Consider the following 15,801-nt stretch of genomic DNA (forward strand, 5'->3'; position numbering starts at 1 on the left):
CTCACAAGCAGTCCTGATAACAATTATTCACTATTGTATCACAAGAAATGTATCTGCATCTCCTTTTATCAGTGCCATCCAGACAGTTTGGATACTACTCAGTGGAGATTCTACCTTCTGTCATGCCCTCTGGATCTAGGCTACCTCTTGAAAGTTACTGTTTGCCTTTGTAGCTCCCCCCCCCGCCACACACACTTTGGGTAGCCAATGTACAAGTTGCCCATCCCTGTGTATGGAGGGGGTGGGATTGATCCTCACTGTAAAGATTTGTTCCCTCTTTTAAGCTACTGCATCCATAGGTGTAGGTCAAGTTCATAAAATTGTATCAGATTACTCTTTTTTTCCTCTTCTATCTTCTTCTATCATCCACTCCTTGAAGCCAGGTCAAGTGGGTATTATCTGCAAGTGTGGGTGTTCTTGTGCACATGCCCTCTCTTCTTATCAGCTGGATGCTTTACTCTCTACTCTAGTCCTCTGTGGCTATGTCACTGACTCTGGACTCAAGAGTTCCCAGGTCTTGCCACAGTGCTGGCCAACCAGGTCTTGACCTGGATTTACAGGAGTCTATTGAACATTGTAGGGCTTAGCTCGCAGCTTCATTGCTGTTTTTCCCTTACTTCTCCTTATCGGTGACAAACGGGGTCACCAATCAGGGTGCATGTCTGCTCTTGTATTCCCATTGAGTTTTGGTCTTGGAAGGGTGTTTGCCCTGAGGGGACCTGACCACTTGTCTTGATGTCTCCTGGGCTAGCAACTTGCTTGTTCTTGTAGTAATCAGTCAGACTGCTGCCACTATTGTTTTGTATTTTTCCTGTCGGTTTTTCTTTCAAGAAGTATTTTCTGTTCTTATAGTTGCTCCAGGCTGGTCTGCTTGTCCTTTCAAGTGGAAATTTCCCACCTTAGAAGATTCTGGATGTGGTTCAGGATTCTACCTATAGTCTTATGTAATGCAGAGGCTCTGCAGGAAGCCTCCTTCACTGGGCACATCGTAGCCCCATTCTAGGTATTCCAATCAGTTATAGGCAGAAGACGGACTTACATGCTTTCTATTGTTATATTTCTGGCTATTCCTTTCTCTTCCCCTCTATTGTCTATTTTTCAATGGTGTGCCAGGGAAACCAAGATTCAAAAGACAACCAAGCAGCTTAACATTATTTCCCCCCTTTTCCCCATTCTAATCCCTGTATCCCAGAGCCCTGTTGTTCCAAGGTTGTTCATACATCATTATTTACCTCTGTCCCACTTACCCCATGCAAACCTGCCTAATTGTTTTCCTGTTTGCTTTGTTCTTCCATTACCCTTTCCCTTTTTGTGTATTGCCCCCCTCCCTAGCATCCAAACTATCCTGTGTCTATTCCTCTATTCCCTATCCTGTGCTTCACCTTCCCTTCTCTCCCCTCCCCCCACCCCCTACATCCCCAGTAACCAGCAAAGAATCCCCACCCATTCCCCCACCCCCACCCCCCTTTAGTATGGGTTCTTTTTCTTAGTCTTGTACAGTAGTGGTCCTATGCAGTATTTCTTCTTTTGTGACTGACTCATTTCACTCAACATAATGTCCTCAAGGTATATCTATGTATGTTATGTGGTGGCTTACCGCTTCCTTGTTATTATTCAATGTAGCATAGTATTGTGTGTATGTACCACAATTTGTTAATCCATTCTTCAGTTGATGGGCACTTTGGCTGTCTCCATCTTTTTGCTGTTGTAAATAGTGCTGTGTGTTCTCATTTTGTGAGATGATTTATTTTCCATGTTCTTTCATGATTGTCCTTCAGTTAATGTGGCTCATATTGTGTTATTTTTACATTGTCACACCAAATACTTGATAAAATTCTTTTTATGCTAGGTAGATAAACGTGATATATGAATCTTGAAAATATGTAAAGAAATCACTTATAAAGGGAAATGTTTGTAAAATACCTTTTTATAATGCAAAAAACTATATTTGACATCCTGAATAAGAAATAATTTGTTCTGTGAATGTATTTGCCTTATTGTATATAACCATATGCATGATTTTGGAGTCATGTTGTGGTGCTTTAGGATAGCACTAGAACTGTTAACCTCAAGATGTTGTTGTTGTTATGTGCCGTCAAGTCGATTCTTACCGATAGTGACCCTGTATAGGGTTTTCCAGGAGTAGCTGGCGAGCTTGAACTGCTTACCTTGCAGTTCAAACGACTTTGCAATGTGACACATTAGCCCACAGTTCCACATTCAAAACCATCAGCTGCTTTTCGGAAGCTATACCGGGTCACTGTAAGTAAGAATTGACTCAACAATATTTGACAGCAATAAGAAACATATAATTTCTACTACTTCTCTTATGTCTTGATCAATAAGCTTTACACTTTTTTATTTTGAAAAGCAGTTCCTTCAACTAGTATACGTTTTGATTGAATATAGCTAGTTTCTCAGAAATTTCTGAGTATAATTATAGTTTAGATCCAAAATATTTTCTTTGTATGTAGCATAGTTTAGTATTGATTTGGTTGTTTTATCTGTATACTATTATTTCCTCTAAATAATGAATCATTAGAATATGTCTTAATGTTTAAAAGGTATCTTCTTTTAATGTTAAATTACTCGGAAAGTAGTTGAGGTATTTTTTCAGCAATAATAGTTTTTAATAAGATTCTGTCATTATTTTTGAAAGATACTTTCACTGGATAAAGAATTTTAGGGTGAGCTTTTTCTTTCATTACTGTATAGCTATGTATTGTTCCACTGTCTTCAGCTTGCATTGTTTCCAATGAGAAATCTACCATTTTTATCTTTGTTGTTTACATAACGTGTATTTTTTTCTCTGCCTGTTTTTTTCGTTATCATTGATTTCAAGCAACTTGACTATGATGGACTTGTTTTTGTTGGGGTTTATTGAACTTATCTGTGGGTTTATAGTTTTTATTAAATTTGGATAATCATAACCATAATATCTTCAAATATATTCCTCCCCTACTCCTGTGCTCTCCTGTGCTCTTCTGTGAGAGTTCAACTACAACTGTATTACACCATCTGAAGTTGATTCATAGCTCATTGATGTCTTTTTTTCTTCAGTATTTTTTTGCCCACTGTAGTTAGCATTTTAGATACTTTCTATTACTGTGTACAGGTTCCTTGATCTTTTCTTTTACAGGGTCTACTATACTGTGTTTTACATATATGTGTATATAATATGGAGTCCTAGTGTGGCGCTGCAGGATAATGCGCTGGACTGCAAGGTCAGTGTGAGCCACTAGGTTGGCAGTTCAAATCCACCAGCTAGCTGCTCCTTGGAAGCACTGTACAGAATTGCAGTGAGTTGGAACTGACTCAATGGCACTTAACAACTACAACAAAAAATATATAAACATATATAAAAAATATACAACAGTGTTTATATATGTATGTATGTATTGTTGTTGTTAAGTGCCATGGAGTAAGTTCCGACTCATTGCAATACTGTGTATAGGGTTTCCAAAGAGAGGCTGCTGGATTTGAATCACTGACCTTGAGCTTAGCAGTTCAGTGCTCATCCTACAATGCCACACCAGGGCTCCATATATGTATATATATGTATATACATGTATGTATATATGTACATATACATACATATGTGTTTGTATGTATTGTTGTTGTTATGTGCCGTGGAGTTGGTTCCAACCCATAGTGACCCTGTACAGGGTTTCTGAGGCTGTAAAGCTTTATGGGAGCAGAAAGCCTCATCTTTCTCCTGTGGAACAGCTGATAGTTTTGAACTGCTGACCCTGAGGTTAGCAGCCCGATTCGTAACCACTGCGCTACCAGAGCTCCTTACAAACATATGAGGGGGCTTAAAAATATTTGTGGAAAATGTGAATGAAAAAATACTGGAAAATTTCAATGAATGTTGTGAAGCCCCTTCACATTTATGTGAAGGTATTTCACAAGGAAAAGGATTTATATATATAGTATGTTAGATATTGCTATTGTTAAATTAGTTCTGACCCGTAGTGATCTAGTATAGGGTTTCTAAGGAATGACTGGTGAGCTTGAACCTCTGATCTTGTGGTTCAAACCGACTTTGCAGTCCAGTGCATTAGCCTACCCAGTGTTTCACTGTGTCCTGCACCATGTTTGAGTCCATTTTTGCAGCTACTATGTACCTCTATGGGTCGGAACCGACTCGACGGCACGTAACAACAACAACAACATGTACCTCTAACTCCTCTTTTTTGCTCTAACCCTCTTTTTCAAATATGAGATCCATTTCAAGGGACTCATCCTTTCTGATAATATATCCAAAGTTTGTGAGATGAAGTGACAGACTTAAGATGTTGTTCATATCATCTTCTGTTCTTTCCTTTGCTTTTGTTTATATTTTTCATCAAACAGAGGTTGTAAATTGAGTCTTTCTCTTTATGGCATATTGGTTTACTGTTCTGATAAGCGTGTATTTAAATATAATAATGCTGTAAGGAATATAGGCATATGGTAGGGAGTCAGAATTTTATTGTTGTTTGTTGCTGTTTTTTACTGTTTTTCCTGAAGACATTTCATGTATGATCTAACTTTTCTCAGAGTTATTTTTAATCTACATGGTCATTCTTCTAGTTACAACTTTTGTTTGGAGACAAGTACAATGAAAATAGATAACTTCTTGAATAGTCTCATAATCATGAAGCAGTAAACGAATCACCTTAAATGTTTTGAGTTTAAGAAACTGTAGTTTTATGTAAAGGTAGGCAGAGTGTGCTTATGTATATGTAAATGTTGTTGTTGTTGTTGTTATGTGCCGTGGAGTCGGTTCCGACTCACAGCGACCCTGCACAGGGTTTCCGAGGCTGTTAATCTTTACGGGAGCAGAACGCCTCATCTTTCTCCCGCAGAACCGCTGGTAGTTTCGAACTGCTGACCTTACGGTTCGCAGCCCGATTCGTAACCACTACGCTACCAGAGCTCCTGTATATGTAAATAGATAACATGGATTTCTTCCTTTTACTGAGATTATCTGTTTATTTCTTCACCTTTTCTTTTTCCCATTAATTTATCAATTAACTAACATCAGCTGTTTACTAGGAATTTTATAAAGTCAAAAATCCTTCTTTTTTAAAAATTTTTTTTATTTTAAGGTTTTATTGTGAACCGAGTGATAGTTTACATGGGAGAACATTGGTTTTACACCATCGTTTCATTGCAGTGATTATAATCTCCTCTGTGCATCATCTTTCAGCAGTATTTTCTTCCATTCTCCTTGTGTGTGTGTGTTTTCTGCAGGGGGGGAATGTACACAAAAATACTCAGGAATGGATAATAATTTAAACACCCAAAGGGCCCATTATGCAAGCCTGACTCTGGGCCATTAGCACTCAGTCCCTCTCTTTCCATGAGTCCAAAGTCCTCAGTTGTTTCATCTCTCCATGTCCCCAGTTCTGCCTCTATCTCTGGTGTTGCTGCTTCTCTGGATAGGGTCTCGAGGATACTTCTTAAAAGTTTATGGGTTACTGGAGATTTACAGTGCTGTGGAACTAGTGATAACTGGAAAGCAACTAGTGACAACTGGAACGCAACAGGACTGCTTTGTTTTTCCCAGTCTCACAAGTTTTCCATTGCTCTCTATTAGTGGAAAGTATTTGAATTTTCCTTCTCTGACAGATTTCTGCCTTACATAGATTCTTGCTTTCACAAGTTTTACTGTAGAGTGGTACAAGGGTTTGGAGTCATGAAAAATTACTTCATGGGGGAGGTGAGACTTCCATCTGAATCATTAGGAATGGGCAAGTGTACACATTCATTATTTGGGGTTTAAGCTTCATGAAGGTAGAACTAATATCCCATATGATTATTTAATCTCATATTATTTGCTTAAAGCAAGTTTAAAAGATAACATCTTTATTATTCTGTTCTCCTGGTATGGTGCTGTAGGATAAACACTGGACTGCTACCTTCAGTTTGCTATGAGTCAGTGCCGACTTGACAGCACTTGACTAACCCAGCCAGCCATTATTGAAGGAGCCCTGATGGCCCTTTGTACTAGACATTGGCTGCTAACCACAGGCTCCTGTTATTAGGGAGAAAGATTCGGCTTTCTGCTCCCATAAAGATTTATAGTCTTGGAAACCATAAGAGCAGTTCTACTCTGTCTTATAGTGTTACAATGAATCAAAGTCATCTCCATGATTGTGGGCTTGGGTTGGTTTTGTTTGCTTGTCTGTTCCTGTTTTAGGACTTATTTAAGACACAATTTGTGTACATATTTGCTTTAATGTTCAATATCATCAGTCACATGTACAGACCCAAGTCCATGTTGATTGAAATTATTTTTGTTAGGTGCCATCAAGTCGGTATCAACTCAAAACGACCTTATGCACAGCAGAACAAAACACTGCCTGATCCTGGGCCAACCTCACTACCGTTGCCACGTTTGAGTCCATTGATGCTGTCATTTGGCCAGTCCATCTCATTGGGGTTTTCCTCTAATAGTGCCTGTTAATTGAAACATACAATATGCAGTAGCTTTAAAATTGAAAATATAAATGATCTTATTTTGTCATATTTACCATGTTGTACTTAAAATGGTGCTAATCACATGCAATTTATATTATTATAGAGCATGGGCCTGGAATTGATATATTTACACCTGGTAAACCTGGAGAATATGACTTGGAAGGAGGCATCTGGGAAGATGAAGATGCTCGAAATTTTTATGAGAACCTTATTGATTTGAAAGCTTTTGTTCCAGCTATCTTGTTTAAAGATAATGAAAAAAGTTGTCAGAATAAAGACTCCAACAAAGATGATTCCAAAGGTAAATTGTAGAAGGAAACTAACTATTTATATCCTAATTTATATTATGTTATTGTAAGTCACTTTCAGAATAGTATTTGTCTAATATAGCTATTAGTGTTTTATGAACATTTGGTCATTAGATTAAATGACAGGATAACACATTAAAACTGAAAGAATAACTGACAATACTTATAACAGTGCTAGTACGTTTAAGTTAATGTGAAATAACTTGAAAAACTTTTTTATATCTTTAAGTTGATTGATATGAGATCTTGGTGAGGTATGAATTTTTATTAACTGGATGGTTAGTGTGAAAGTGTTAACCTCTGTGATGCTTGTTACCTCTTATGCTGTTTCTAGGCTAGGTATTTCCAACTGTTTGTGAGAAAGAGTGACTTTAGAGAAATCAAAAGCTTTGAGATGATTTGAAGTGGGAGGTGCTGACTGCAAGTTACATTTATGTTTTTAATGGGAGTGTTTGCCCATTAAAAAAGTTCATGTTTTTTAATGGGATTAGAAACAGGAAATAATAGGGCATTTATGACAAGAATTTGAAGAAATCATTAAAAAAATTTTTGTATGCCTTTCTGTTCTAGTATATTGATTAGAGAATCCATTATTAGGAAGCCAGGAGTCCCTGTACAGTGCACATGGTTCAGCAGTCAACTACTAGCCTAAAGGTTGGCAGTTTGAATCTACTCAGAGTGCCTTGGAAAATAGGTCTGATTTGAGGAAAGTAAGGTACAAAGAGGTAAAATTACTACCTAGGGTAAAGTAACTTCACATTTAGTAAGTGGCATATCCAAAATGTAAGCCCTGTGTTTTGTTATTCAAGGTATATTAAATTATTTTTGTATTTTATATTAAAATTAGGAAGTGTACTTTGCTTTTAATATATAATTGTCATGATATTACTTATTATTAAGAGTCTAGATGCACTGGTGGAGTACTGGGTTACATGTTGGCTGCTAACTACAAAGTCAGTAGTTCTAATCCATCTGCTACTCCTTTGGAGAAAATGAGGCTTTCTGCTCCTGTAAAGATTTATAACCTCGGAAACAGGGTTACTATGTGTCGGAACTGACTCGACAGCACTTAACAACATCAAAGATCAGGGGAGCACAATGGCTCTGTAGGATGAGCACTGGGCTGCTTACCACAAGGTTGCTGTTTGAGCTCACCAGCTGCTCTGAGGGAGAAAGATGAGGCTTTCTACCCCAGCAAAGATTTACAGCCTTGGAAACCCTTTACAGGGTTGCTGTGAAAGTGAAGCTGACTTAAAATATTTGCTAATGGAGATCAAAGAGCACAGCCTTTGGTATGGATTACATCTCAATGTAAAGAAACCAACAACCCTCACCACTGGAACAATAAACAACATTCTTATCAATGGAGAAAAGATTGAAGTTGTTAAGGACTTCATTCTTCTTGGATCAACTGTCAACACTCATGGAAGCAGTAGTCAAGAAATCAAACGATGCATTGCATTAGGCAAATCTGCTGCACAAGACCTTTTTAAAGTGTTGAAGAGCAAAGATGTCAGTTTGAGGAGTGCGCCTGAACCAAGACATGGTATTTTCAGTAACCTCATATGCATGTGAAAGCTGGATAGTAAATAAGGAAGACTGTATAAAAATTGATGTATTTGAGTTATGGTGTTGGAGGAGAATATTGAAGGTGCCATGGGCTGTCAAAAGAACCAACAGATCTGTGTTGGAAGAAGTGCATCCAGAGTGCTCCTTGGAGGCCAAGATGGCCAAACTTCGTCTCTCATACTTCGGACATATTGTCAGGAGGGAACAGTTGCTGGAGAAGGATATCATGTTTGGTAAGGTGGAGGGTCAGAGAAAAAGAGGAAGACCCCCCCCCCCAATGAGATAGATTGGCCAAGTGGCAGCATCAATGGACGCAAGCATGGCAACAATAGTGAGGTTGACCCAGGAACGGGCAGTGTTTCGTTCTGCTTTGCATAAGGTTGCTATGAGTTGGTACCTACTCGATGCCACCTAACAACAGCAACATGAGTCGGAACCCACTAGATGGCACTTAACAGCAATAACAGCAATCAATGGCCAGTCCATTGTCTCTACTCTGAATCTAGTTTTCCTCCTTCTGAACCATATGTAATCTATTATTTCTTTTTTCTCATATCTTCAGTATCAGTCTCTCTCTTTTTTATGTCTTTACATTGATATTCAAATATGTTTTCATGTAGAAAGAAAGACAAAGGGAGGAAGGAAGAAAGGAGAAAAGGAAGGAGGGGGGAAAACAGGTCAAAACAGCTTGTTAGTTAAAACTTGAAACTCCTGGGCTTTCTTATCCCTTCCCAACTGCTGTCCTTTTTCCTTTTTAAGTAGTCTTCTTGAAATAATTCACTTCCCATGTATTTTCTACTTTCTTAACCTCCTCACTCTTTAGTCCACTCCAATTTGGCTCCAACCCCATCCCTGTTTTTGCAAAGATCACCAGTCACTTTCTTGTTACTATGTGGTTGACAGTTTCCTTTCTTTGTCTTATTTGATCTCTCATCATCATTCCACACAGTTTACTACTTCCATCTAGCATTTCCTTCTCTTGGTTTCCATGGCATTATACTAAAGATTTTTCTTTCTTATCTTGAACTTTCACCTTCCTATTTGTCCTTTTAAATGTTAGTACAAAGGGACTTCAACAAGTTCTTGACCCCATGTGACAGAGTAGAATTGCCCCATGGGATTTTCTCGGAGGAGTCCTGATGTGGTGGTGTGGACTAGTGGGCAAGATCAGTTTGTACTGCAAATTTGATGGTTCAAGTTCACCAGCTTCTGCTCAGAAACCGTATATAGGGTAGCTATGGGTCAGAACCAACTCAGTGGTGCTTAGCAATAACAACAACATATGGTACTTTGTAGGTTCAAATATAAGTGAAGCAGGTTTTCTGAATCCTTCTCTGTTTTGCAGCAGGATTTCAATATGACTTTTAATTCAAAGATACATGTTTTCGTTTTTTAACAGAGGCAAAGGAATGTAAGGATAATAAGGAAGTATCAAGTCCTGATGATTTAGAACTTGAGTTGGAAAATCTAGAAATTAATGATGACACCTTGGAGTTAGAGGGTGGAGATGAAGCTGAAGATCTTACAAAGAAACTTCTTGATGAACAGGGTAAGGTACTATTTTGCCAGACATTTTTACTTTTTGTTAGTTTTTATATACAAAGCTCTTGCCTTTCTCTTTAATTCTCTACATTTTTATTGTTTCCAGGCTACTGCTCTTTTGGCATTTGTTTTAGAACAGAAATACTACATACTCAATGTTGTATGACTACAAGCATTATTGGTCATCTATATTCTGCATATCATGTTAATTTTCAATAATATTTATTATATTTTTCTGACTTTTCTAGCATTGTTCTGAATTTATTTTTATTCTCAAATATATTTTTTAGTAACTTAATGTGTTTGTATTCAGAAGGTATTCTTAAATGGTTAGGAAGAGTTAGAAAGATAGAAATATTAATTCATCTGAGGTAATTTTATTATAATAATGTTTTGCATTTAGTAATAATATTATACTGTTAATTATTTACTCAATATTTCTTATTACGTTTATTTATTTCATTGAACTCTTAATTGTAGGTGGTTAAAGTTCAGTGTATACTATCTTAAGCATAACATAAAGTCTTCTGATTTATGTAACTGAGGGACCGATGTTCTGACTTTATGGACTCTTCATGATTCCATCAGATCTGTTGTATGTGATAACTAATTTCTTTACGCCTTCCTGACCTTTGTCAATATTGATTTTCTCTTTGTTGGCATCATTGTTTTCTACTGTAGATTCTCTCCCTTCGTGCTATGAAGGGAGGGTGGGCATGACTGGAAACTGCCCCAGGATTCTGTCATAGTGGCTAGTGACATCGAAGGGAAAAAGAGTCTTTCTCCTACTGTCTGTATTTAAATATCACAGAAATACTCTGGGTAGTCCTGTGTCATGCTTAAACATGTGGCCAAGTTGAAGAATGTTATAGTTTGGAGTCCTCGTTTGGAAACTCTGTACAGAGTTGTTATGAGTCGAAACCAACTTCACCGCACTTAACATGTTTTGATTGGCAGCACCTATGGTGTGACCCTGTAGGATTAGCACTTAACTGGTAAGCACAAGGTCGGTAATTCAAACCCACCAGCTATTTCTCAGAAATCCTATACAGGGTCGTTAAGAGTCAGAACTGACTTGAAGGCACATAACAACAACAAATGGTTAACATCCCCATCAGAAAAGATTAGAAATTGTGTCTGTTTTTTAGGATCCTTGTTGCTTTTCTTTGCCATTGAGTTGAGTTGATTCTGACTTAGGGTGACCCCATGTGTGTCAGAGTGAACTGTGCTCTGTAGGGTTTTCAAAGCTGTGACCTTTTGGAAGCAGATCACCCCTCCTGTGTCTTTTGAGGTGCCTCTTTGTAGGTTTAAACTTCCAACCTTTTGGCTGTTAGTTGCATGCTGTTTCTGCCGCCAAAGTTCTGTTCGACCTGCTGTCAGAGCCCTAGCAATGGAGGAGGCATAGTCCTTCAAAGGAAATGTGACATTCAGAGGAAAAGTTAAATGAAGAATGTAGGGACGGGATGCAGGACAGATAAAAATACAGATTTACTGTAGATCTCCAAACACTTTATGTTAAATTTTTGTGTCTAATGTAAAAAGTTTGTCTTTTTATAATTGGTATCTAAAACATGAAGCACTTAAATTCCCAAACTTTCAAGAGTAATACTTAAAAATAAACTTAGTTTTTCATGAGCAAGAAAATAGCTATACGTTATCTGTTCTCCAAATAAATGGTAAGTGATGGATTAAATCTAAATTTCATTAAAAAATTTTTAAAATGCTAATATAACAAAATTTTTCACTGTAATAATTTTAAAGGAGTTCTGATGGCACTTAATAATTTTTAAGTATATAAGTCAGTGACACTAATGACATTAACCATGTTGGGTAACCTTTTCATTAAGAAATAACTCCCCATTCTTCCCTCCGGTTGCCCCTATTAATAACTAACCATTTCTGTCTGATGAATTTACCTACTGAATCTAGGAATATTGGAAACTGAAAAATGAAATGGAATGTATAATCCTAGGCATTGTTGTTGTTGTTAATTGCCGTCGAGTCTATTCCAACCCATAGCGACCTTGTATAGGGTTTCCGAGGAGCAGCTGGTGAGCTTGAACCGTCAACTTTGGTGTGAGATGATATCTCATTGTTGTTTTGATTTGCATCTCTCTAATGGCTAGTGATCGTGAGCATTTCTTCATATGTTTGTTGGCTGCCCTTCCTTAGTGAAGTGTCTGTTCATATCCTGTGCCCACTTTTTAATTGGGTTATTTGTCTTTTTCTTGTAGAGGTGTTGCAGTTTCCTGTATATTCTAGAAATGAGTCCCTTGTCTGATATGCAATTGCAAAAGATTTTTTCCCATTCTGTAGGTTCCCTTTTTACTCTTCTGGTGAAATATTTTGATGTGCATAAGTTTTTAATTTTTAGTATGTCCCACTCATCTATTTTGTCTATTTTTGTTTGTGTGGTTTCCAAAATATTTTGTAGTCCATGTATTCCCATCATTAGTGCGTTCACATTTGTCCCGAATTTTTCATTGATGACCTTCATAATTCTGGGATTCACTTTTAGGTCCTTGATCCGTGTTGAGTTGGTTTTTGTATATGGTGTGAGGTGAAGGTCTTGTTTCAGACTTTTGCATATCATTTTCCAATTCTGCCAACACCATCTGTTGAAGAGACTATCCCCTCCCCATGGGACATATATTGGTGTTTTGTCGAAGATCAATTAGCTGTACGTAGATGCTTTAATTTCTGGATTCTCGATTCTGTTCCATTGATCTATGTGCCTTTCGTTGTACCAGTACCAAGCTGTTTTGACCACTGTCGCCATGTAGTATATTTTAAAGTCGGGGAGTGACAGGCCTCCAACCTTCTTCTTGTTCTTAAGCAGTGTTCTGCTTGTCCTGGGTCTCTTTCCTTTCCATGTAAAGTTTGTTATTGCTTTTTCCATCTCTTTGTGCAAATACATTTTTAAAACAACATAAAAGACAGCTATGTACATGGACCTTACCAAGTGGAATACACAGAAATCAAATTAACTACATCTGTGGAAAGAGAAGGTAGAAAAGTTCTCTATATTATCAGCCAAAACACGGCCAGGTTTAGACTGTGGAACATACCATCAGTTGCCCATCTGCAAATTCAGGCTAAGGCTGAAGAAAATAAAAACAAGTCCACAAGAATCAGACTATGACTTTAAACATATACCACTTGAATTTAGAGACTCTAAAGAAGAGATTTGATGCATCAGACACTAAAGACAGAAGACCAGAAGAGGTGTGGGATGACATCAAGAATACCATAAAGGAAGAAAGCAAAAGGTCATTAAGAGAAGAAAGAAGGAAAAGACCACAATGGATGTCAGAAGAGACTCTGAAACTTGCTGTTGAGTGTAGAGATGCCAAAGTAAATGGAAGAAATGAGGAGGTATAAGAACTGAGCAGAAAATTTCAAAGGTCAGCTTGAGAAGAAAAAGTCAGATGTGATAATGAAATGTGCAAAGACTTGGATTTAGAAAATCAAAAGGGAAGAACATGGTCAGCATTTCTCTAGCTGAGGGAACTGAAGAAAAAATTCAAGCCTCAACTTTTGTTATTGAAGGATTCTCTGGGCAAATTATTAAATGATGCAGAAAGCATCCCGAGAAGATGGAAGGAATACACAGAGTCACTGTACCAAAAAGAAATGGTCAGTGTTCAACCATTTCAAGAGATAACATGATCAAGAGCCAGTGATACTGAAGAAGAAGTCTTAGATGCATTGAAGGCATTACAGAGATAAGGTTCCAGGAATTGATGGACTACAAATTGATGTCTTTCATCAAACTGATGTGGCACTGGAGGCACTCACTCATCTGTACTAAGAAATTTGGAAGACAACCTGGCCAACTGACTGGAAGAAATCCATATTTATGCCCATTACAAAGAGAGGTGACCCCATGGAATGCAGAAATCATTGGAAAATACTGCCTGCGAGTAAAATTTTCAAAAGATAATACAAAAATGGCTGCAGCCATACAATGACAGAGGACTTACAGTGGACCAAACCAGATTCAGAAGATGACATAGAATGAGGGATATCATTGCTGATGTCAGATGGATCTTGGCTGAAAACAGAGAATACCTGAAAGATGTTTACCTGTGCCTTATTGACTGTGCAAAGGCTTTTGATTGTGTGGTTCATGACAAACTATGGACAACATGTGCAGAATGAGTGTTCTGGAACTCTTAATTGTGCTCATGAGAAACCTGTACATATAGACAAGAGGCAGTTGTAGGAACAGAACTAGGAAACACCGAATGGGTTAAAATTAGGAACGGTGCCAGGGTTGTATTTTACCATACTTACTCAGTCTGTATGTTGAACAGATATAGTTGGATGTTTTTATTCCTACATGTTTTCTTTGTATTTTTTAACTCATATTTAAACAATTTTGTATTAGAACAAGAGGATGAAGAAGCCAGCACTGGATCTCATCTCAAGCTCATAGTAGATGCTTTTCTCCAACAGTTACCCAACTGTGTCAATCGAGATCTGATAGACAAGGTATGATTATTTCTGCAATTTTACTCAAGCATGTATGTGTAAGAATTTCTTTAATAAGAATGCCGGTGGTTCAGATTTTTTCCCCTATAAAATGAGTTGCTTATTCAAGTGGTATCTTAAAGGGAATCCAATATAAACAGAGATAATATTGGAGCTAATTTATAGGTGCTCCTTTGGGGAGGAGAGCTTCCTCTAAAATCCTCTCGGCTTGACAGCTTTACCTTTCACATAAATACTCTACAGTTTGCAAAAAAAAAAAAAAAGTAGATTCTCAAAAGTGTGGTCTGTGGATCTTTGGTGGCAGTCTTTTGGGTATAAAATCTTTTCATAATAATACTTAACAATGTTTTTTACCTTTTCCTCTGATACTGAGATTTTAAAAAGTGATATTTCTAAAGCTGCTGGCATTTTAGCGTGAATCAAGGCATTGATACCAAACTATTATAGTTTTTGTTGTTATGTGCCGTGGAGTTGGTTCTGACTCACAGCGATCCTGCACAGGTTTTCCGAGGCTGTAAATCTTTACGGGAGCAGAGAGCCTCATCTTTCTCCTGCGGAACAGCTGGTAGTTTCGAACTGCTGACCTTGAGGCTAGCAGCCCGATTTGTAACCACTACGCTACCAGAGCTCCTTAAATTATCATAGTAATCTTTGTATTTTTCACTACCATACATTTGCAGTTAAAGCAAATTTTAAAAAGCCTGTGTCACTTAAGAATCTCCTTGATGAATCAATGAAAATGAATATTTTGTTACTAGTCTTTAATAAAGTAGGAAGTAAACATAAAGCACATCTGCTGTCTCAAGGTTGTCTTGTTTGAGTTGGGTTCTGAACTTTGTGCTTTTTTCATAGAATATAATTTTTAATTGGTAGAACTGATGGACAAATTGTGAGTTTTCAAACTTGGGTATTCAATAGGCATTTTTCTAATATGAATACAGTGAGCCTTCTCACTTCAAGGAAAACAACTGAAAGTATGCATTGCCACGGATCAAATTTGAGTTTTCAACAGAAATGTGAACTTTGGAAAACTTAGCATTCTTCATCTGTTAAGTTTGACTGGTTTCTAGTACTTTTCCAAAGAGATTTTGTTTGTGAGACATTTCTAATGAAATTGGTGACTTGGAAGGTCTGCATAACTTGGCTATCCAGTATTTTCCAAATGGTCAAACTATGTTAAAGTACACCTCCTTTTCCAACTATATACACATCTGAAGCTGGATTTTGTTTATATACTTCATTCAAAACAATGCATTACAACAAATTGAAGGCATAGATATGCTTGAAAATAAAGCTGTTTTTTTTTTTTAGTGGTCATGAATTTATGTTTATTGTTGTTGAGTCAGATCTAACTTATAGCGACCCAGCCTTTGGTATGGATTACATCTCAATGTAAAGAAAACAAAAATCCTAACCACTG

At 37.4% G+C, this 15,801-nt stretch overlaps 1 protein-coding gene across 1 annotated transcript in view; it reads left to right on the forward strand.

Moving 5' to 3' along the window:
* UPF2 (UPF2 regulator of nonsense transcripts homolog (yeast)) overlaps positions 1 to 15,801 on the forward strand; it is a 144,137-nt gene that overhangs the window by 21,696 nt on the left and 106,640 nt on the right. Inside the window, exons 5-7 of the mRNA XM_006873166.1 lie at positions 6,572 to 6,769; positions 9,745 to 9,894; positions 14,278 to 14,381. Of these exons, the coding sequence (XP_006873228.1) occupies positions 6,572 to 6,769; positions 9,745 to 9,894; positions 14,278 to 14,381 (452 nt within the window). The remainder of the gene's footprint in view (positions 1 to 6,571; positions 6,770 to 9,744; positions 9,895 to 14,277; positions 14,382 to 15,801) is intronic.

Source organism: Chrysochloris asiatica, unplaced genomic scaffold, assembly GCF_000296735.1.
Source record: "Chrysochloris asiatica unplaced genomic scaffold, ChrAsi1.0 scaffold00226, whole genome shotgun sequence".
Classification (NCBI taxonomy): domain Eukaryota; kingdom Metazoa; phylum Chordata; class Mammalia; order Afrosoricida; family Chrysochloridae; genus Chrysochloris; species Chrysochloris asiatica.